This window comes from Copadichromis virginalis, linkage group LG7 (assembly GCF_057382275.1).
Source record: "Copadichromis virginalis isolate Kocher_CV1m ecotype Utaka linkage group LG7, C_Virginalis_male_GT1.1, whole genome shotgun sequence".
In the NCBI taxonomy this organism is placed as follows: domain Eukaryota; kingdom Metazoa; phylum Chordata; class Actinopteri; order Cichliformes; family Cichlidae; genus Copadichromis; species Copadichromis virginalis.
In genome coordinates this window covers 40,603,671-40,627,328 of record NC_140624.1, presented here as the reverse complement: position 1 = coordinate 40,627,328, position 23,658 = coordinate 40,603,671, and the positions used below count along the sequence as shown (strand labels likewise).

The following is a 23,658-nucleotide window of genomic DNA, read 5'->3' as shown; positions in this document are numbered from 1 at the left end:
TATTCTTTGTCCTCAGGCTTACCCAGAGTACTTGATCACCTACCAGATTGTGAAGCCAGAGAGTCTGGCCACGCCTGCTGCCACTGCTGAGCAAAAGTCCTAAAGCACAGCTGGGTGCCAAGTTAGCCAGACTGTAGTGGACAAATCTCTAAGAGGACCAGAACTGAACAGTAAGGAGTTTCAAAGCTGGGGGTGGGTGACACGAAGCATCGGCTGGCCAGGAGTCAGATGACCCTCAAACGTGGAAATAAGGAGGAAGAAGAGACGGTGTCTTTCAGTTTTTTGGGGTTGTAATACAGGTTCAGTCCAAAAGGAGCAGACAGTAATAATTAATCATTTGAGGAGAAAATGGAAACTGTTTCATCAGTATTAATGGAAGCTGTTTTTGCAGGCCCTGTGGCTTTGATCTCAAAGTGAAAGCAATTACCACAAAAAAAAAAAAAATATCTAAAACAAACAAAAAGCTGTTTTGTTTTTTGGCACCTTTGCACTGCTCCTGTATTCTAGCCCCAGGCTTTAATGTGTTTTTTATATTATGTCCTCTTTTTGCTTTGCACACACACCCACAACATCAAAACAATGCTCCAACGCCACCTCCAGATGCATCGAGAGAACGGAAATTCAGCGCGTTTCTGTGTCGTCGCATTTTCACCAGAGGCCGATATAAAGGAGAAGCCACAGGAGGAGAATATGAAATGAGATGAAACGCAAAGAAGCAAGAGAATCGTTGATATCAAAAAGCAAATAAAGCTGCTGACGGGACCTGCTGCAGACTTTCCACTACAGTCCACACCGGGACCAACCACCACCTTACACCCGCAAGTCAGTCAGACCAAACCTGCTCGTTTCAGATCCGCAACATATCAAGCTCATACACTGAAAACCACATGCAGGCTCATCAAAATATAAAATTGGGATCTTAGCTCTCCGGGAAGTTAAGTTATAAGTGGCCAGAGGGGCCGATGGCGCGAAATGGCAGCCTTGCTTCTGTCAGTCTGTCCCAGGGCAGCTGTGGCTACAACCGTAGCTTGCCTCCACCAGTGTGTGAATGTGAGAGTGAATGAATAGTGGCATTGTAAAGCGCTTTGGGTACCTTGAAAAGTGCTATATAAATCCATTATTATTATTATTATTATTATTATTATAAGAAGCATGACAGGCTGAGACACCTGTGACAAGCCAGCTAACCTAAACATACCTCTTATTTTTCTCAAATATGCCACCAAAAATCTCGTTTCAAGAACTGATTGCTGCCTTTGTAGTATCACAGGAAATTTGCAGTCGTTATAGGAACTGCATCCAGAACTGCCATGTTGTTTCAGCCCAGTTCTGATTAAAAACCAGTCTTAGAGCCATGAGGATCACAGACGATTAAGGCTATCATACGCATAAACTACTCTCACCTGCCAGTTTATTAGGCGCATCTAGCCAGTAAAAAGTGCTCAAATGAAATCCTGCTTTCTGTTACACCCACATTGTTTTATACCTTTAAGTGGTACTGTCATTTTTCTAGGAGCACCTGCTAACCTGCAAACTCAGTGTGTTGCAAACAGATTTGTGCATAAGCTTCATTTCCAGTTCATTTGGGTTAAACTTCACTCAGCATTCAATAACAAGACAGATAAAGGATGAATTTGTGTCTGCAGATGGCACGCTTGCTTTCTGCTGCTGTCCAGTTTTGTTATTTCAGTCACTGGAAAAGTTGAATGTATGCAGTAGAAGAGATGTGGCGTTCTTTAAAGTCTCACTTTAAGCAAGCGTGATGGTTTGGGTAATTTTGGTTTTGTTTTTTGTTTTTGTTTTTTTTGGGGGGGGGGGGTTCAGCTAATCACACAATACTACTGTCACTGAAGTATCTTAATGTCACTGACACGTTCCCACATGTGGTCATTTCAGTTCCTTTCCATTCCAACTTTTACTGTTGATGCCCTCTAGTGGTGAAACAGACAAATTGCCAGCTTGCAGTACTGTGTTGAAGGCTATCAGAGAGGCATTTATTTTTGATTTTGTTTAAAAGTACCGTTTCCCCCCCAATTTCAGGCAGTTCTTTGTTTGTTTGAAAGACTTCATGCTCCTCTGTTTACACTCCTCAAATGTGAAAGTGTCACTGTACTGTAAACTGTTTTCACACTTCAACCCTGAACTTTTTCTAGTCTACACTAGAGTGTCTGCTGCAGTTGGATTGGATATTAAGCGTGTATTTAACTTGCCGGCATGATGTCAGATTGCATCAATATGTGACTGGGGGCAGGGTGGAGGAGTTAGAGCCAGTGATCTTCCTGCCTCCTGCATATTCCACCCCAGACAGCTGGCTGGCCTTAATCACATCACACAGAGCAGTTCCAGTAGTGAGGACACAACCGAACCTGATTGTGCTGATATTTTCTGGCATTCCTGTGTAGAAACAACTTAATGAGGCGTCAGCAGCTGGAGCCTGCAAAAAGAGTCTTTTTATATGATGATGAGGCTGATGGATACGTTTCATGTCAGGATGAAGTATGACGCTCATGACTAAACACCAACATGTTACCATTTCTCTCAGAAAGTACTATAAGCTCAAGGTTTTCCTTTTTTGTTTTTTTTTTTTAACTGCAATGACTACGTGTTTTTCTGTTAACGGGTCTTTATTTATAACCTTTAAATTCCCTATAGATCATGGGGAGGGACCACACATGAATGTAGCTGTATGCTTTTATTCACCTCTGGTCATGTCAGGTGAAACGCAGCAGGGCTGATGGTCTTTGAAATCGAATGCTTTTAATGAGACAGTTGGAGTGAAAGCACCGGGACGGTGATTCTAACCATTATGGAGTTCACCTCAATCAGGAGAGATGGTTCATGTCTCCTGACCTCTGTTAGTGGTAAATTTGAGGGTAAAACAAATGAATGTTAAAGTGGTCCTATTGTGCTTAATGCTGTTACAGTGCTGGATGGGCAAAGTTTCGAATAATGGAGGTCAACATATATGCAAGTAGGAGCGCAGAGCTTTGGTTATGAACAGAGAAGCTCCACCCACTGGCTGTATAAACCTTCTGTTAGTGAGGGGCTGCCAATCAGAAGAAAGGTTGCTTGGCTTGTTTTAGATGATGGATGAACTCAAGTGCTACACCTAGGCTCAATATAAGATCAATAAAATTACTTTGAACTGTCAATCACATGAGGTAACACTATTAAAGTCCAAGAATATAATAAAAATAAGCACAATAGGGCCACTTTTATTTCAGATTTTTCTATTTTTTGACTTGCAAGCCTGAATTAACTCAGTTGAACTAAACACTGTAGCTGACCCTCAGAATAACAAATGAAACCTTTTTTGGGTGTCCTCTTTCAAGTTGTGACTTATTGACTAATTGATAGTGTAGGTAGGTTATCACAGTAGAAGAAATTATTTGTGTAACTGTGAATTGGGAAAATGAAAATGAAATGACTAAAAATGGGAAAAATTGAATGAGGAGATTGAAGAAAAGATGACTCAAGCAGAAATGAGGAAAACATTTCAAAAAACCTGAAATTAAACTGAAGTGAAAAGATGTTTTCAGTGGAGAATTGAGGTTGCTTCGCTGGAACAAAATGAAAGGCCCTCGTGTAAAGCCTGTTTTTTGTACTTCCACCAGAAGCTCAATTAAAGTTTGAGTGAGTGTCGGTAGTACAGTTTTTAGATAAAACGGCAGCATCGCTGTCTGCTGTCTTGGTACTGACCTCATTAAGGCCGGCAGATGTTAATTTATGATCAGAGGTCTGTGGGCATTGCTTGAAATTGGAATGTAAATAAACTAAATCCAGATGCACCTTTTAGCGGGTCTTTCATGATTAAATTTTAGTTTATTTTGCCCTCCTTTTTTATGTCATAACCTTTTGAATTTTAATTTTAGCTGGTCTCTGTTCAGTGACCAACCTTGCTGTAAATAGATTGGAGGGGGGAGCATCTCTTCAGTCAGTCAGGTGTTGTCTAGCTGTCTGAGCTGCCTTCTACCAGAAGCCACTGGTTTCATTATCATTTCATTCTGTTACATTTGCCCTCCTGTTGTACAGATGGTTGTACAGATGTGCTGCTGACCAGCTAACATGTGGAACAGAGAAACTCCTTCATGACTATACAGAAGAAAAATCCTTAATAAAAGAATTTAAAGTGTCCTTTTGTTTTTATTTCATTGTAATCTTGAGTTCAGTTAGATACTAAACTGCATGGTAACATAAATATCTAATTAGTCAATCACACGGCACCAACTTAGTGCATTTAGGTATGTAGACATGGTCAAGACGACCTGCTGAAGTTCAAACTTGGCAACAAAACGACTTTGTTGTTGTTGCTAGATTGACTGGTCTAAGTGCTGATTTTTCTCTAAATTTAACATGAACAATGCATGCAAATGAACGTTAGTATGAAAATATATATATTAAACATGCCAGATAATAACAAAACTGCTCATTTACATCTAGTTTCAGCGAAGATCACATAATGGTTTAATATCAGAGACACACAAATATACAGCAAAAAAGAAACGCAAATAACAAATCAGACAAAAAAAACTCAAGTGTGTGTTATTCCAGAATGGAAGGGTGGTTAAATAAGGATGGCAAAAAAAGTTATGTTGACTGGTGATTCTATGGATTTATTGTTTCTCATGTTAATGAACAAGTGTAGAAACATTCTAGCTGCATTGTCCATAAGGAAAGCTGAATTTGCCTAAAATTCTGTAGCTTTTTACTGTGACATTTAAATGTTATGGAGTCCAAAGTGAGCCCAAGATATTGGCGGAACACAGAGTGTCAACTCAGCCTAAGAAGAGAAAACTGAGGCTGTATTCACACAGGTTCATTAAAATGAGCTCATTGTCTCATTTCTTGAAAAAAAGACTTGACCGGACGTAAACTGGGAGTGGAGCTAACAAATCTGCAGCAACTTCATGATCCTATCATATCTTTATGGACCAAAATCTCTGAATGTTTCCAAAACAAAGAATGAAGGTAGGCGTGAAGGAACAAAAAAAACAGGCCTGACCTGCCATTAATAAAGTGTCGAGTGCTGACACACCAGAACTGAGCACGATCTCTAAATCTCAAATGTTTCGAAGTTAAATCAACTTTGTATCATTTCTAAATCACCAAGAAAATAAGAAGAAAACAAGAATACTGATAAAAATACAGGCTTCAAAGTGGTAATTAGCTAAATGACTCATCACATCCACATTCATCATATTTACCCCCCCCAAAAAACCAAACCAACAACAACATTACCCAGAAAACTGGGTGGCGCTCAGTCAGTGTGAAGGAGATTGCTCAGCGTCTGCCTCCATGGACAGAGTCCAAACAAAAGACCTTTCTTGCTCTTCAGCACAAAAACTGCAAATTAATACAAAAAGAAGCCTGGTGACTATTTGAAGCACAATCTTTTGGCAAATGGGGTCCAGCATTTTTGACGTGATCCTCCCCAAGACTGCCACAGTTAATGTTTAGGCCCAATGCTGAATCGCAGAGGTGAGAGTCACAGGATGTGAGCAGCTATTGTGCAAAATGAGAGGAAGAGAGGACTTTGAATGCCAGAGGACAAAAGAGATATTCCAAAAGGATAATGATCCAAAACATGCTGCCAAAATCACTATGACATCACCAAATATTCGCGTAACATCTATCATCATAAATAAAGGTCAATGTCAAAAGTATCGAAAAAGTCAATGATTTTTATCATACATAAGATCAGCTCAAAGGTGATAACATCTAGAAAGTGCAATAAAACTCAGCCACATAAACTATCACGCCTTTAAATGACAACAAAGTTGCATCAACATTATTGATCACCTGACATTTTATTGCAGGGCTGTTTCATTGGTAATAATTCAGAATCAGAATACTTTACAAATCCCAGAGGAATTTATGCACATTTCAATTTCAAAGTGCATACTGTATACCTCCCTAAAGCCCCAGCTGGATTATTTGTTTCACACTTATGTGCCACTGCACCATTTTACAGCCTGCTTTAATGAACGTAACACTAAATCAGAGTCCCAAACACAGACTGTATATAAAAGGTGGATGTGGGCACTGCGGTTTCTCATGTAAAGTCATGCACACATTGCTTTGGAGTTGTCCACCATACTAGATGTGATACAACCATTGGTTGCCAGGGGAAAACTACATATTCCCTGATTGGTTGGCAGTGGTTCCTGGAGGTTGTAAAGTCAAGTTCAAGGTAAACGTTATTATCCCCAAGAGGCAATTTGTAGTACAGCCAGCTGCAAACATGCACACACTACCTAAAGTCAAACAGACACAAACATGCAAAAGCAACAACACAGCATTCTCATTCAAAACACCAATAGCAGCAGTGACAAAAGAATAAGTACTAGATCAGTGGCAATACATTTTTTAAAAAGTGTAAATGGAGAAGGTTCACCCTCCAAGTTAATGGTATGTTGTTAGTGACCACATGTGTGGAAAACCTCAATAAGAAGGTAAAGCCAATACAGAAGTGCTTTACACATGCATTTTTTTCTAATGGCCAGCAGGGGGCAAAAACAGTCTGGTTGTACAGAAGCCTGTTTAAATTGACCCCTACTTCTCACTTGACCTTTGACCTCAGTAAACAATTTTCTGGTGAGTGTTTGGGCTCAGTTGCTAGCTTCATGTCTGATGATCACAATCCGGTCTTTAAGTCTGACATCACTAGCCATGTCTGGGCCTAAACTCCGCTGCAGGTCCATAAATCAAACGATCACTCTGGCATCACTGAGAGTTGAAAAACTGTCTAAAGTCTTTCGTCTTTAATAAAATGATCAGCGTTCTGCTCTACCAGGTGTAACAATTGAGTTTAACATCCAGGCATCCATGAAAACGGAATTTATGACATTTAACGGAGTTAGAAATTAGCAGGAAGTTAGCTCGCTAGCTTCTATCTAAATACAATATAGCATGTCCTGACTGCGGGGTTTTGGAAACAAATTCAAACTTAAAGCTCTGCTATCACTTCCAACATAAATGAAGACAGAAAACAAAACAGCAGTGACGTTTGTAGGGTTACTGAAGTTTGGCTAGCTGGTATATAACAATGTTCTACGTGGCCGCTAGTGACACAGCTATGTTAGCATAATATAAACAAGCTAACTTTTTTCCACTCTATAAAAGTTAACGTGAGGATTCCCAGGAACAAATTAACACCACAAAAACCATATTAAACGCAGACTACTGTAGGCCCAGAAGCAGGATTCGTCACGTCATCACTTAAAGACCAGATGAGATGATAAGCTCATCTGGTCAAGTCACTGTCACTGAGAGTGCAGTGTCCCTTTTTCTTGCAGTCAGATGTTTTCTCATCATATCTGGTTTCAAAATAACACAGCAACAGCCAAGATGTTGAGCTCAAGGCCTCATGCGGTCTTCAGAAACCAGTGGCTGACCATCATCTTTTATTTACAGTCTGTATACAATTGTATGTTCTTCCCTGAGATTAGGAAAGCTCCAATTCGCTTACTGTACTGATTTTACTTGTTTTCTGTATTAGGAGATAAACGACCATGGGGGGTTTAATCATTTGGCAGCATCAGTGTAAGTAGATAAGTAAGCACAGCAATTTATCAAGAAAATGTTCCTCGGGAAGGATAGCGAGGAAAAAAAAGAATAATCACCAGTAACCCACACAGATAACAGTGAGAATCACCATTTATGTAATACTCCATCATCATTTGTGGTTAAGGTAAAACGCCAACACAGGGTTCAGACTGGAACCAGCTTAAGAGCACTCAGACTGTTGTGTAATATTAAAAATAAACCATTTCCACCTGTGCTCACACAGTGTAGTTAATAAGAGTACTTTTAAATGTTTTAAAATCAATAATTACTCTTGAAATGTAAATAAAAAAAAAAAAAAAAAAAAGAGTACCTGAACACAAAACAAAGGGGTGAGCTGTTACTGTGATAGCAAACCATGCATTTTGGTAAACACACAAATGGTTTGTGCTGGATTTTATACTTGTAGCACAGCTTCTTAGCTTATCTAAATACACAAGGGCTACTGACATCAAGCTACTAGCTAATCACATGGCAGCCACTCAGCTCATTTAGACAATTAGACACGGTCAAGTGGACCCGCTGAAGTTCAAACTGAGCGTCAAAAAGGTAATTTAAGCAACTCTGAACGTGGCATGGTTGCTGGTGCCACACAGGCTGGTCTGAGTATTTTAAAAACTGCTAAACTACTACTGGGATTTTTCCTGCACAACCATCACTGGGGTTTTACAGGGAGTGATCCAAAAAAGAGAAAATAAGTACATTTGTTCATTATAGGACTTTTTAAGACAAGGAACAGTCACAAAGCACTTTACCGAGGTAGGCCTATCAATAAAAGCCAGAGCACAGCAAAGGCAAAATGGACACGCATGGACCGAGCAAAACACCACAAAGATTACCCAAATGCATCCATGGGTATGAAGAGAGAGAAGGGGTTAAATGGTTTGCAAAGGACAGTCTCCCGCAGTCTTCTGTTCCATGGAATAATAAGAAGGGCCCTATCTGAGTATCTGAGAACCCAGCTTAGTAAATAAGGTAGAGCATTAGGTGGGAGCTTCACCCCATAAGGCCATAAGAGTAAAAACCAAGATTTTAAATTGAACTCTAAATGTGACAGCCAGCCAGTGCAAAAGCTTTGAATGTGGGGTGATATGTGAAGATTTATGAGAATAAGTTAAAAGATTGGAGATCAGAGATAATTAATTAGATCAGACCTTCCCAAAGTGGAGGAACAGTAACTGCGTGTGTATGTGTAAGCGTGTAAAACCTGAAGATAGAGACAAAATACTGCTAATCTGAATATCTGCCATTCTGCAATTCATCTAATGTAAACAACAACTTGGCGCACGGCGTGAAAAAAGACACATACCTTTGACGTTGCGTGATGAACTCTGTATTCCTCGTCCACACATAAAGGCAAAAAAGGAGTTTTAAAAAATCTCGTTTTCAGTGATTCCAAACGCTGTTCACGTGTGGACGAAACAGCTGCGTTGTCAAAAATAGCCGTGTAGGTGTGGACGTAGCGTAAAAGAGTTAGTAGTTTATTTTCTTACTACCTGTAATTTATTGCAGATTACTTGTATTTGCTTAATTGTTTACTAAATGTTTTGAGGTGTGAAATAAACCGCAATGGAGAAAAATAAGGGTGTGTGTGGTTGGAGGATGTGTTTGTGCGTGCATGCGCGTGTGTGTGTGTGTGCGCGCGGGGGTGGGGGTGGCGCGAACATTTTTCTTGTAAAATAAAGGGGGGGCCAGCAAACAAAGTTTGGGAACCACTGAATTAGATGCTTTAGATAGATGGGAAAACAGTCCACTACGATAATCCAAGCGTGTTCGCTTTTTGAGACAACGGTCCTGAGTTTAGTTATATTTCTTACATGAAAAAAGCAAAAACAAAACAAGAGCAGGTCAGAAGGTTGATGTGAGGATCAAATCTTAAAGACTGATTGAAAATAATCCCAGGGTTCTGCACATTAGCTTTTATGTTCGGTGAACAGGAAAAAAGCCCAAACGTTGTCTGATTTGGGCAGTAATGCTCTCAGGGACAATAATTAGATAGTACTGTCTTTTCTGAGTTAAGCTGAAAAAAGTTATAGGCCGAGCTTATAGACCAACAGGTATCAGGCCTAACATTGGTCCAAAGGAAATTGCATTATTTGACAGGGTTTTCGTGGAGTGATTGGAACCATTAAATGTCTAACCTTTGAGGTCTGATTGTATATATTTTGTATAGATGGGTACTAGTCCCAGCAGTTTTACCTCCATAACCTGTTTGTGTCCCGTCACTGGTTCATAATCTTTCACAGTGTACTGCATCCCGTCAGTGTGAATCAGTGGTTTTAGCAGTAGGTGGCACTGCAAGATCATTTTCACACCAGTTGAACAAGTGAAGGGGTAAACAATGAAGAATACAGGCAGCTCTCATTTATTGCTCTCATTTTTTATACATTTAGACAAGTTTACTGACTAAACTTGATCTGAGTTTAACTGATCCTCATCATGTCTCATTAACAGAAGAATTTAAACACCATGGCAGTAACAATGGACTGTATCACATTAGATTTACAAGAACCTACTAATGTTCTGGTTCCCTTTCACTTTCTCACTCTAATAGTTTAAAGCAAGTTTAGAGGTTCAACAGTGTCATCAATATGTGTTTATGACAATTAGTTACTGATATCACCCCTTTGCTAAGTCATTGCTGCCCTTACACCTGTGTATATGCATTCATTCCTGTTCTTACATACTCTAGAGTGCTTCCCAACTTTTTTCATCTGACCAACATCTAAAGCCCTCTGGAATCAAAAATCCCTTCATCAACACCCTCTTTCATGTTCAGATGTGTTCATTTGAGCCCATTTTAAAGCGTTTTGCTTTTGCTCTTAATGGTTTTCATTTAGCTTAATCAGTCAGTGTCACTGAACCTTCTCGGTCATTTAGCCGTAACCACTGGCAACCATTTGTCCACTAATGACTTACTACTAGATTTAACAGCTATGCATTCAGTTAAATGTATATAGCACCACATAACAACAACAAGTCGAGGTGCTTTATGCAATAATAGAGAGAAAACCCCAATAATCAGACGACCCCCTGTGAGCAAGCGCTTGCCAGCTGTGGGAAAGTACTGATATGGCACCATGAGGTCTTTAATGATACGATGGAGCCTGGTTATTCAAGACCTTGTATGTAGGGAGAAGGATTTTCAATTTCATTTTGAATTTAACAGTGAAGAAAAGACAGCATGTGAGAAATATGCTCTCGCTTTCTAGTGCCTGTCAGTAATCTCGCTGCAGCATTTCGGATTAACTGAAAGGTAAGCCTGATAAAAGTCCAGTCCAATCTAGAAGTAATAAATGCTTGAACTAGATTTTTTAGCATCACTCTGAGAAAGGATGTTTTCTAATTTTAGAGATATTCCACAAATGCAGGAAAGTAGTCCTACATATTCGTTTGATATGTGTACTAAAGGAATTATGCTTGTCAAAAATGACTCCAACGTTCCTCATGTTCAAAGTAATCTCCCTGTGCACCTTTCAACCTCTTAGTGGAAATCTCAATATGCCCCCTGGCACCAACATGAGCTGTCTTGCCCATCCAGGCAGTGGAAAAAGATCATCTCTAACGTCGGATTTGGTGGGCAGCCCACCTCCAAAGTCTTCCACTGCCCACCGTCTCAATACGCCGAGGCTGAAGAAACTGACTGCTCTGTCTCCATGAACACACCAATGAGTCAATATGTTGTTCAGGGCATTTTCTGTGTGTAAGTCTCTCTCCCTCCCTGTTTGGCTAACAAGTCTCTTAAAAATAAGCCATTAAAAAACTCCTGTGTTTTTAGTATGAGAGTTCAGATCATTCTCTTTGACTGTTCACAGCCGGACTTTACAATCTCATCTGAAAACTGCTCGTTTTGATCGCAAAACTGTGTTCTCGTCACCAGAAATGATCCTTCACACAAAATTTGCTGATGTTTCCTCTCTGAACAAGCGTGAAGGGCCGTGGTGAAATCGCAGAGCTAAACACTGTCGGGACAGGACGCAGAAGTTGACTTCAAATGTGAGATCAGTCAAACACATGAAAATATTTTGACGGCTCCTTTTTTTCTATTTTTTAAAATCATCTGTAAATTTGCTTTTACATGCCTGTTTCTACTTTTTATCCATTATTTTTAATCAAGTTTTAACTTTTCTGCTCAAGCCTGTTCCGGTCCACTTAATTCCTAGATTACATTATAATTTCTGCCTTTTCTGAACACTAATTAACTAAGATAATCTCTCAACCTGCATCCTCTGGAGTATAACCTTTGGGTGGGAATTAACACACTAAAATGCCAAGTACAGTAAGGTTGTTATAATTAACCTAAACTAAAAACTAAAACTAGATGTGAAAAAGCATTTTACCCATGTAAAATATTTATAAAACTACAGTTTGGGGAAAACTAATTATATATTTCCTCTATTTTAAATTTTTTTTAAATTAGTTTTCAGTTTTAGTATTGCTAATTTGGTCGAATTTATAATCCCAATTTGCCTTATGAAGCTCTGATGGACATGTTTTCAAGTCAAAGTCAAAATGAAATAAAAATGAAAACCAACTACAAAATATAAAACACAAACCAATAATAAATTTCACCATAAGCTGCTACAAATGCTAAGTGGCAAATTGTATGCTTTAATAGATTGGAGATTATAGTAGTCAATCCCATCATTAAAAAACCCACAAAACTTTAATTAAGAACATTATTTATTCAACAGTGAAGCTTCAGTAATAAATAAATGCACAGATCATTTATTCCACAATAAAACCAAAGGAAATTTGTTTTGCTTTATATATGAGGATTGATATTGCCATTATGAGTGAACAGCACTGACCAGAGACAATCAAGACGAGACACTTAACACAGAGAGGCGTACAGACAGACAGATGTGTATGGATTACACAGATGTGTACAAAGTATTGCATTTTTCACTGATTGGCTGTTTTCTTTCTCTCTCTCTTTCTCTCTCTTCACAGTCTAGTCAGTTGAGCATCGCCATGACGTGCAAATCAGTCAAAGATTACAAATACAGTATTGCATCATTTCAAAGTGCTACAGAGATAAGTGTCGACAATCTTTTGAAACAGTCCAAATTTTCTTTTTTTTTTTGGTTTCTTCTGGTGAATGTAGTTGGATTTGGATTTTTTTTTTGCCTTTGCTTGTCTGGCACAGTGTAGAGCTCAGCCTGGTCAGAAGCAAACATAATATAAAATATTATCTCAAATTATGATATAATAAAGCTCAAATTTTTTTAAAAAAAGAGGTAAATTTTATGTTTATTATAAAATATATAAATAAATCAAACGAATAAGTAATTTTTTAAAAACCTGGATTCTACTTTTTATGATCTTCAATGGTGAGTGGAAAAAGCACCCATGGTTTAATGTCCTACCTTTAACATTTCTCCCATTGTCATCATTGTGTTGTCCAATCAAACATGTTTGCGTGTTTTTGTGGATTGGGAAATCTTTTGCACATATAAATCTACTTGTGTGTTTTTGTGTGTGTGCTTGTGTGAGTCTGGCAAATGATGAACGGAGACAGTTTTGCTCTTTCGATGCTGCGGCGTAAGAGTGAACAGAAAACAATGCTCCACTGGCAAATCCATAGGATACCCTTGTGAACAAGGCACAAACATCTCAAAGGACCATTTGGTGATGATGCACATTTTAGCCTGTTATATAAACAAACGACAGCTTCCCAAAATACCTCATATGAGGCGGTGTTCGCTTTATTTCAGTACTCTATAAAAAAAAATACTGAGAAGATTCGAAGCCAGTGTCTTGTGTATGTTTTGGAACATTATCAGTAGTAAAAAATTCATGACAAATGATGGTTTAAAAAAGTACAAAACCACCACGATGGCCCTTTAAATGTCTGTCGTCCAAAACTACTATGCTCTAAAATCTGCACTCTGATCTAAAAGGAGACTCCAGGAAATTTGGAAGATGTTGCCACAAAATGTCCCAAAAAGCGTGTATGTATGACACCAGTAGAGGGGTTTCCCCAGTCTATTGACACAGACCCTGGCCTATTCATTTATTTGGCATCTTATTACATTTATTTAGCCTCTCCAGTGTTAAGATAAAGGGCGGATGAGGGGGGTGGGGGCAGACGGGAGAGGGCGAGATGAGAGAGGAGAAGGATGGAAGGAGTGGGCAATATAAAAGGATGAAAAGGAAAGGAGAGGAAGGTGTGGGGAGGGGGAGAGACAGGGAGAGGAAGAGGACGTATGAAAGACAGGAAGCTCCGGTCGGAACGCCGGCAGAGCACCTGTCACTGAAGAGGCTCCTGCTTTCTATCACCGTCTCCTCCCCTCGTTTTTTTCATCTATCTCTTTTGTCTGGCAGAAGGAGGGACACCCAAAGGGGGAAAGAGCGGGTGCTTAAAATTCTTCCTTCCTTCCTGTGTCCATCTCCTCTCCTAAAGACCTGTCGTCTCCATAGCAACAGACCCTGTCTTCATACTGAGCTTATTCAGTTGGCAGTCATGAATGTGTGTGTGTGTGGGAGAGACGTAGAGAGAGGGGCAGAAAAAGAGAGAGAAAGACAGTTTTGCTGCTGTTCATGCCTCTCTGTGTCAGGGTTGTGTGTCAGTGTGCCTCTGTCGGCGTGATTGTTTTGTTTTTTTTCTTTTCCAAGGAAGAGTTTGTATCTTTAGTAAACATCAGTCCAACACTCCATCTGAACTCAAAAGCCAGTTCATTTTTGGTTGATTTAAATAAATGTCAATGACATGAAAGGAGCATTGGCTGGTTTTTAAACTGTAAAAAGTGTTTCAGTCTTTGAGTTCTGAATCAGGCACCATGACGCTTCTCACCTCCGTGCTCTAAAGCATACTACCAGCGGCAGCCCCAGTCTGTGCTCGCTTTGTATTGAGGGAAGGCTTGGATTGTCTGTCTATCAGCAGCCGGGGGAGGTCGTGATGGGGCTGTGGTGCAGGTAAGCAGGGTTCACAACAGAAACTGGGAAGTTGAAAATGAACGGCGAGGTGGGCGTGGCTGCCGTTGAGGTGGTGGTTGTCGTGGTCTTGGGTCCGAGCAGCGGGCTTGCCGTGGCGGCGGCTTCGGCGGCGCACGAGGTGGCGAGGAGCTGCGACTCGAACTGCAGCAGTTGGCCCATGAAGCTGAAGTTGGGGGAGATGATGCTGCGGCGCCGCCGTACAAACTCGAACGCTTCGTCCAAACGTACCCGCTTTCGCTTCATCAGGTAGGCCAGGCAGATGGTGGCAGAGCGGGAGATGCCTGCTTGACAGTGCACCAGCACTCGCCCACTGGAGTCCCGTACTGAATCTGAGAAGACAGAGGAGAGCGGGTCGGCAAGGTCAGTAAAAAATAAAAGATTATTTTTTAAGTGAATACATAAAAGACTGAAATCTCTTGACAACTGTGAGAGGGATTGCCATGGAATCTGTGAAGATGTCCATAGTTTTCATAGAATGACTGTTATGGACCCAGTTAAATGTCTCAACAAGTACTGAATGAATTGGAAACATCCAGCAAACAGTTCAATGTTGACTAATCACTGGCCGGTGGACTTTTATCAACATCTATTCATGGTTGAAAAATAGTTGCAAATGGCAAGGACAATTCCCTGGATATTCTTGTAAGCTTTCTACTAAGATAAAGTATGTGTTCAACAATTATTTTTTTTACTGTCTTGAGGCTTTCTGGTCCAACTTTATTTTCTAGTGAGCGAGCCAATGCCCTGGGTTTGTGATGCTGACAAAGAGGCAACGTTTATATTAGTCTGACACTTTAACTATGCTCAAATAAGACAGAAATTAGACAGAAACATAAGTGGCTTAAAAATTGTATTTTTTGTACAAAAAAAAAAAAATGCGGCTGTCTATTCAATATCATGTTCTAACCAGATTAGTCATTGTTTAAAAAAAATTTAATTTCTTCATTGTCACAATATGATTAATATGTCTCACTTTGTAAAGAAATATTGCTTAGACCTCTATTCTACATGGAGATAATGTCAACATCTGTTCCTCTACAAATTAGTTTTCACAGTCTTACCATTGTCAGTTTTGACCGGGGATATGATGCCAGAGTTTCAGGCATGTTTGCTGGGTAAGTTTATACAGGCCTAAATAATTAACAAGCATGTACCCTAAGATGAAGCATCAGTCTCTGAACCCTTTTTTAGTGTAAGCATGAGGTCATGTTTGATTTGTTTTTATTGAATTGGTATTTAGGAAAACTAACTAAATGTTAACAATGTTTTCAATATTTTGTAATCTGCACATGCTAGCATGCTATCACCAAGCTAGCTTAGTAGCACACTTTTTATTTTGTTTTGTTTTATTTTGTTTTGGGGGATTGCTATAAATTCAAATACCTAGATTGTTCTGTTTTTATTTTTCTCTGAGCACTAAGCTTGTGTAATTTGTTGTAGTTAATTTAAGTTTGAGCTTTCCATCTTTATATTTAGTTTACTGGCCCCAATTAGCATTCAAGAGTCAAATAACGTAGTTTTAAATAAGCTACATTTACATTTTATAACATATTAACATTATGCCATGTTTGATGTAACATAATACTTACATTGTCACTAATGTAACCATGATTTTCTATAGTAATTTTGTATTTATCTGGAAAAGTTAGTTACCAAGTTATGACCAAATACAGCACTGTCTTTATCTATAGCTAAACTTGCTTGTTTCTGTTGTAATGACACTTTTATAATTTTAAGTTGTAAGTGTTTGTGGAATCTGTAGCACTTTATTTAAGAGTGAGCTTTCCATCCTATTATTTAGGTGACTGGTTAGCAATGAGATAATGTAAATCTAATTTTACATTAAAAATAAATGAAATGTCACTAGTTCCTTCTGAATAGAATTAGCACTTTCAACAGTTTATCAGCAACAATTTGATATTTTAATAATTTTTTAAAGAAAAATTGCAAAAATCAAAAGGTCTCCAATTCTCAAATACACATTTTTTTCTCTCTCTCATTACTGTAAAAACAATATATTTTGGTTTTAAACAAGACAGAAGAGGAAATTATGACATGTTGTGCTTTTTTGTAAGCTGAATTATTATCAACTGATTAGAAAAAAATATTTTATTCATGATTTATAATGAAGAAAATGAAATAACTATCAGTCACCAATCATCACTTAGTACATACACTGTGAACAAAGTGTCACATGAATCTACAGTTTGTTTACAGCCACCAAGTATTTTTAAACACAGCAGATGTACAGTGAGGCTTTGCCTGTTTTCATTTCCTGTCCTCCACACTTTAACGCCTTCTCCTCGCTGCACAGTCAAACCGATAACTAACCTCAAAGTGAGAAAGCAGCGAATCACATTTTACTGACACGCACAAGTGCAAAATTTGAGTCATCAGCCTTTCTTTCACACTTCCTCCCCCAACCTATTTCTGCTTCTACTTCTTGAAGTATGTTTAGATGCATGCCATTACTCCATTAAGGAGAATAACCAGATTTAGGTAACAATTTAAGCCAAGCATTTACAGTTTCTCCTCTCCCCTAAAGCCTCAGTTAGTGTGAATAGTGGGACATCGTGTTAATTCTTGTATAATGTGTATGGCTACCTCCAGGAAGTCAGATGCACGGTATGAGAAGAAAACAGAGTGAATTTATGTAATGTGTTGTCCTGAGTTCTCACTCCACAACCTCTTGGGCACATGAGCAGAATTACACAACATCAGATGTTTACTGGCCTTTCTTTAAATGCATAGATTGCCTGATTGCTAACAACCAGCTTCCTGATCTCTCACATCAAATATCTGTAATTTTTCTCCCTCAGTTATTCACACACAGACAGACTTCAGGTAACTCCACCACAGTGCCTGTTCACTCAGTAACACTGGATGAGTCAGACTCGACTCTGGTCCCACAGCATCTAACTATGACGCATACCAGCACCTACACAAACACACGCTCACAACACAGAAATCACACACACCGTGCCTTATGCACAGCATGGATATTCCAAGGAAAAGCAAAGCTTAGACTCGCCTAGAACACACACACACACACACACACACACACACACACAAAATAAGATTATGGCGCAGAGAAATTACTGATGGTAATATTTCATCATTCCAAATAATCTGTCTTATCTCTCAGTGCTTCTGCAGTGTCTGCTGAGATGTATACGATTAACCTGGAAATAACAATTGGTGACAGAGTCCCATGAATAAATGTCTGAATTGTCATCATCATCATCATCATCATCGCTGGAGCTTAAAAGCTTTTCCATGACAGGTCTCTGAACAAATAAAAGCTCCTTTATGGGAAAAAATTCTCAAACTCTAGACAAGAAGTGATGTTTTAGATAAAGAGGAAAGGAGAACTGCATCAGCATGAACAGTGAAAAGCCACCATTTTCCGGATACTCGAAACTACTGAATCCACAAAGAAAGAAGGAACATCGCAGTCCAACCCACGCTGCTCGATGGAGGAGGCATACTGGTTAAAAATGCCAGCTCAGTCTACTTAAAGTAGACATGTAATATGTTGACCTGCAACTATTCTGATGTTCTATTAGTCTTTTCCTATAGCTTTAGACACATTATCAGAAAAATAATAAGTGCATTAATCAATAATGAGAACAAATCTTTAACGTGTATCAGCAAACACTGCAAAAACTCAAAATATTCACCCAAAATAAACAAAACTCTTCTCATGCATACGACACACTTACACACTGACCTATGAACTCGATAGCCTCCAGGAACCAGGAGCTGATTTCTTCCTTGTGGTTGTCCTCCACAGGGATACATTTGTACTGGTAAGCCCCCTCGAAGTGGTTGGGACAGTCAGCTGACACGTTCAGCAAGGCAGAGATCCCTATACTATCCAAAACCTCCTTCTTCGAGGCGTGAAGGGCGCTGCCAAGGTAAAGGAAGGGGAGGATCTCAACCGGGCCACCCTGGGAAAAAAGGACAACGGCAAGCTGATCATTTATTATCCATCCATCCATGCGTTTTCTTCCGCTTATTCAATTCAGGGTCGCAGGAGGGTGCTGGAGCCTATCCCAGCTGTTCTAGGGCGAGAAGCGGGGTACACCCTGGATAGGGCCATCATTTATTATTATATTTTAATAATCAGCAGTAAAGGCAAAGATTTACTGTTATGAGGCAGCTTGTAGGAACATTTCCTGACCCGAGCAGCATGTGGAGCTACACTGAAGAATTGTCCTTAGGTGAAAGCCAGTGTGCATGGCAAGACAAAGAATTCATTGTCTCGGTAAGTCGCAGAGGCCAGATACCAGATGACTTCAGTATAAGCGTGACCGCCCTTAAATATTTTGTTAATCACATTAGCCATGCTTCTCAGCTTAATATCTGTGTGAATAATGCGAAACTCATTTGATATGGGCCATTTAGTTTGTCACTTTCTCTCTTCAGCTGATTTATATTTTCACATCTGGAGACAGAGTTTACTGTTGGAGCTGAGCGTCTCATCGACTGGCTTATAATTATGAGCACAAAACCACCGTTTTCAGCGTGAATATCTGTGCGTCTTTATTGTATCAGCATATGGAAAACCTTCTTTCAGAAGCTCTACTGGGGAAAAACATCCTCCGCGACAGCATTTTCACAGAATGTGATTCTGTAAGCACACGAAAAAATCGTTCAAGGAAAACAGGCAATTTCGCTGTGATTGACACTGCACTGGTGCAAGTTACATGCACGCATATCGCACATTTAATAACACGTATATTCCCAGTTTAGAGCCAGATTATGTCACTGCTCAGCCACATCTCAGAGGACATGTTAAAGTAAGAGCTGACGTGCCGTTTCCCCTTTTACTGGATCTGAAAGGTCAGCTGATCAGCAGTCTATACCGGCGCTTATTGACAAGAGCTGCGGCTGTTTGTGTCAGTGCTGCTGACGAACTCGGTAGTGACACAGCGTCAGGAAATGATCGATACTGCTAAGAGGTGTAATGTGAGGAGGGGGATGTTTGTGGTGGTGGCGAGCAGCCCGCTAAATCTATACTGCCGCTGCTGCTCGTGCAGGAAGTGGAAGCATTTCTTGAATTAAAAATGCATCTGATGGTTGAGCAGAGACAATCAGACGTTTTTCTTATAAAACACACAGAGGCTGGCTTGTCTGTGCCGCTCCCCTCGTGGGTTCCAGGGGAATTAAACCCTGACCACATGTGACTGTGAGCATTGCGTAAACTCTGCAGACTCGAACAACAGCTTACTAACCAGCAAAACAAGGCCAACCAGGTCACAGGAAGTGCTACAGAGGTGAATCAATGCCCATCTATGACATCCAGGCCAGCGTGTTATTATGCACCAAAAGACTTATAAATTGAATATCTTCTTGTTATTTAAATGTGTTCATAATTATTATTTTCTCTTGTGTTGTTTTCTGGCAGTCAGAATGGCAGCTGACTTGCCCCTGAGCAAAGCAAATAACTGTCAGGGTGCTCTGTGTCAGTGTGATACATAAAAAAGGACGTTTTCTTTTGCATGTTTTTATAAACTGAATGCTGAAACACATTAACATGCACACTACTTGCAGCACAGAGAGGACTTCCATCAGTCTGACACTGGCGGATGTTAATCATGTTATTACAGGCAGATGTTATTTTAAAGGTGAGGTGCGTTTAACACTTTTTCTGTGTCGCGTTGCATTTTACCTGGTCATTGTGCGGCGTTCCACACGACGAGCAGGCAGAGTCGATGCTCGACTGGCTGGTGAGGGACGGTAAGGACTTGGCCTTTAAACAAAACTCTGGATACTCTGTGAAAAATTTGTCATATCCCCCTATAACACACAAAAACAACAAAATACATGTCACAATCACATATGCAGTGCTTTGCTGTAGGACATTAATAAGTGGTGCAAAATAGCACGCAAAACATGCAAGAATGAGTACCACGGGAAAATATTACAGAAATACCAGCTTCCTTTTTTAGGGGTGGGGGTGGGGGGTTGTTTACTTCTCACACACCACAGATGCACATATGAGGACAAAAGAAGCCTGCATTCACATCGCAGCACAATCTACAACAGGATTTCTAGTCTGCATTCAGGTAGCTTGACGCAAAGTCTATTAAACCCCTGACGGGCTGTCCTGTGTCTGCTTGCTGTGGATTTGAAAACAGTTTCATAAGTTTTGTTTTTTTCATATATCTGTAGGCAGTATGTTGCTCTCTGCACCTCAAGGATCAAATCAGATCAACTGAAATGTGTCAGATTTACAATCTGCAAGCATACATTTATGTTATTCGAGGCATCAGCATCAAGAGGATGCACAAAAAAAGAAAGAGTGAAAAAAGGAATACGCCACAGCTTGCAACAGCCTCGAGATTTTTCAGCAGTCTATATATAGGGTGTGTAAATCAACTGCTGATTTTAATATTTCGCTGCTTCCTGTGGGTGATTTACCCGAAGCGGACTCTGTGTAAAAAGATTATGTGTGTGTCCTGTAAGTCCCTCCGGTTTGATGTGGCTTCTACGCATCAGCATTACCTCATTCACTCAGCTCACAGCCATTGGTCTGTGTGTGAATGTGTGTAGATGTGAATGAGTGAGTGAGAGTGTGTGTTGTTTAAAAAAAAAAACACCAGTGCATTTGAAGGGAGAACACACTGAGCAGGATATTTCTAGTTTATTGAATAACAAATAGTTACACACATAAAATTTTTAAATATCCAATATCTCTAAGAACTGGTGAAAAATAAAATATCTGGTGGCCTAGAGAGGATTGTAGGTTAGCCACTGGAAAATAGCAATTCATTAAAATGTGGTCATTATTATTATTAATGGATGTCAGTACATATATTCCAATTCTTATCTTATTTTACTGTTTTTTAAAAATTAATTGTTAAAAAATATATAATTTATTGCTAAGCATAATGCCTACTGCTTACACATGTATCAGTTATTATAATTATACCCAGCCATTCATCAGTTACATTACATTTACTGCTCTAATTGAAATAATTAATGTCAGTCATTAAACTTTTTGATGTAACTGGCGCTGCTACACATCACAGGCTAGGATTAAAGAGTAAACGACATAATTTACCTTTGAGCAGATATATGCGCGTGTCGGAGGCGTCCCTGCACAGCGCGTGGAGCACCAGCGTCAAGGTGCTGTCCTCCTTCACCGTTTCCGAGTCCGGCGTCCTCTCGTCGTACAGCACTGCGGCGGAGTACATCCCGGAACGCAGGCGGACTCGGACCTCCTCGTCCCCGGCCAGGATCTGGTCCAGGCTCAGCACGGAGCCCCTCGCCCTGCGGCGGACGATGGTGTTGCAGCGGGCGTTGACGGCGCCCCGTATGTGCCCCGCGCTGAACGCGAGGAAAGAGCGGCAGTCCAGCAGCAGGCACTTGGCACTGTCCTCCTTCAGGAGCCGCTTCAGCACCGTGCAGTCCATCTCGTATAGCTCCTCCATTGGCACGTCGTTTCGGGCTGTTAGGCTGTGCTTCACGGTCGTTAAATCTCCTCTCTCGCTCTTTCTAAGCCCCCTCACGATCACCGGACCCCTCGGAACCCGGAGAAGGCGCACGGATCCTGCGGTGGATTCCCCTTGCGCTTCTCCTCTATCTGCGCATCAACACCGTCATGATCATCATCATCATCGTTGTAACCGCACTACTTCTTAAGCTCAGTCCGGTCACTTCTGTCTCTTTCTCCTCTCTGCCTCTCCGAGTATTTTCTCCACAGGACTCTTTCTCTTTTTTCCCGTTTTTATGAATGGGTGCATCGCGTCACGGCGGAGGTGACGTCAACCAACCAGCAGCCTATCGCAACGCGTCCAGTTTCCCGTGCCCTTTCCTCCTCTACCGTTCATTCATAAAAAAAACACACACACACACACACATCAATGAAACGAGAGGCCATGGGACCGAAGATTAAGCGCAGGAGAGCTTGGCTTCATACCATAACAAGCTCTTCTTCATAACTTAAGGATCATTTTTTAGATAAAAAATAAATAAATAGGAAATTAAAGATATTTTAAAAGTCGTGTCAAAGTAAGCAAAGCAGTGCAAATAAATGTAAGTGTTATAGAAGTAAATTTGAACTATAAATTTTTTTATATCTTACTGATATTTTACAGTTTAAACTTACAAATGATTTTTTTTTCATAATCAAATGAACCAAATAAGACTCATAATTTGTAAAGGATATCATTTGTCATCACAAATGTAGGCTACTATAAACTGTATTATATTCAGTCTACAAGTTTAAGGTCATAAAATAAATTAATCTAAATTTCAGGTTTTCGCATGTGTTGGAATTCAACTGACTGCATATGTAGCTCAGCTTAGCTCAGTTTCATATCATTCAAGGCTCAGTGTTAGAAATGCTGCTGGTGGACTGCAGGTGGGTGTGCGCTTACGTACAAGGGTCCGTGTGTGCGTGTGCATACGTCTGGGTGTGCATCTGTGTGTGTGGGTGTGTGTAATCCTACAAGCGGCTGCAATTTGCATCTTCTATCGCGCAGCCTTGGCGAGCGTGCTCAGGTATTTGCATGTTGATCTCATTTCCATGGTTACGAGAGGAAAGAGAGCAGCACGGCAGCGGATGACAGGAGGAAAATGCAGACACCCTGACACAAACAGGTGGAGAGAAGACATCTGAAAGAGACAAACAAACAGACAGCAGGGAAAAATGTTTAACACTTTTATGGGTGGGCTGCTGTGGGAGAAAATAATATGTTTGAGTTCCCGTGAGTGTTTGGATCTATGTTGTGGAGGCTGTCTCTTTCATTTTCATGACTTCATGTGTTCACTATAAGTAAAATCTGATGGTAAAGTTGAACAAACCCTTGAAATATCCTTACTCCTATACTGCTTGTTAAAAAAATGAGGCTGTCTTGGTGCAGTACCATAGCAATTTGGTACTATGGCAACTTCCTCAAGAGACAGAAAGGTATAGGCAGTGATGGAACAAAGGCTGACTTTTATCCATAAACTGATGCCCACATTTCCCACAATGCAGCTGAACATGACTCCCTTTTTTAGTACAACAGGAAGAATAGTAATGCCCGGGATTACAAAAATGATCTGTAATTGCCTCACTGGGTGATGTTGGAAAATCCCAAAACTGTGCCTTTAAAGATGGATGACAGGAAGCAAATAATTAAGACAAATGGACTTCAGGCCTCA

At 40.1% G+C, this 23,658-nt stretch overlaps 2 protein-coding genes across 2 annotated transcripts in view; one reads left to right on the top strand and one right to left on the bottom strand.

Moving 5' to 3' along the window:
- The window catches only part of tnksa (tankyrase, TRF1-interacting ankyrin-related ADP-ribose polymerase a), a 109,524-nt gene extending 105,390 nt beyond the window's left edge, over window positions 1–4,134 (top strand). Inside the window, exon 29 of the mRNA XM_085463368.1 lies at window positions 17–4,134. Coding sequence (XP_085319494.1) covers window positions 17–103 — 87 coding nt within the window. The 3' untranslated portion in view covers window positions 104–4,134. The remainder of the gene's footprint in view (window positions 1–16) is intronic.
- Window positions 4,135–12,228: 8,094 nt separating this feature from the next.
- dusp4 (dual specificity phosphatase 4) lies at window positions 12,229–22,088 on the bottom strand. Its single transcript, XM_085463367.1, has 4 exons — window positions 21,572–22,088; window positions 20,177–20,304; window positions 18,233–18,452; window positions 12,229–14,831 (listed from the first exon to the last, which is right to left on the bottom strand). The coding sequence occupies exons 1-4, from the start codon at window positions 21,939–21,941 to the stop codon at window positions 14,443–14,445; spliced, it is 1,107 nt and encodes a 368-aa protein (XP_085319493.1). The 5' UTR covers window positions 21,942–22,088; the 3' UTR covers window positions 12,229–14,442.
- Between the last annotated feature and the right edge of the window lie 1,570 nt (window positions 22,089–23,658).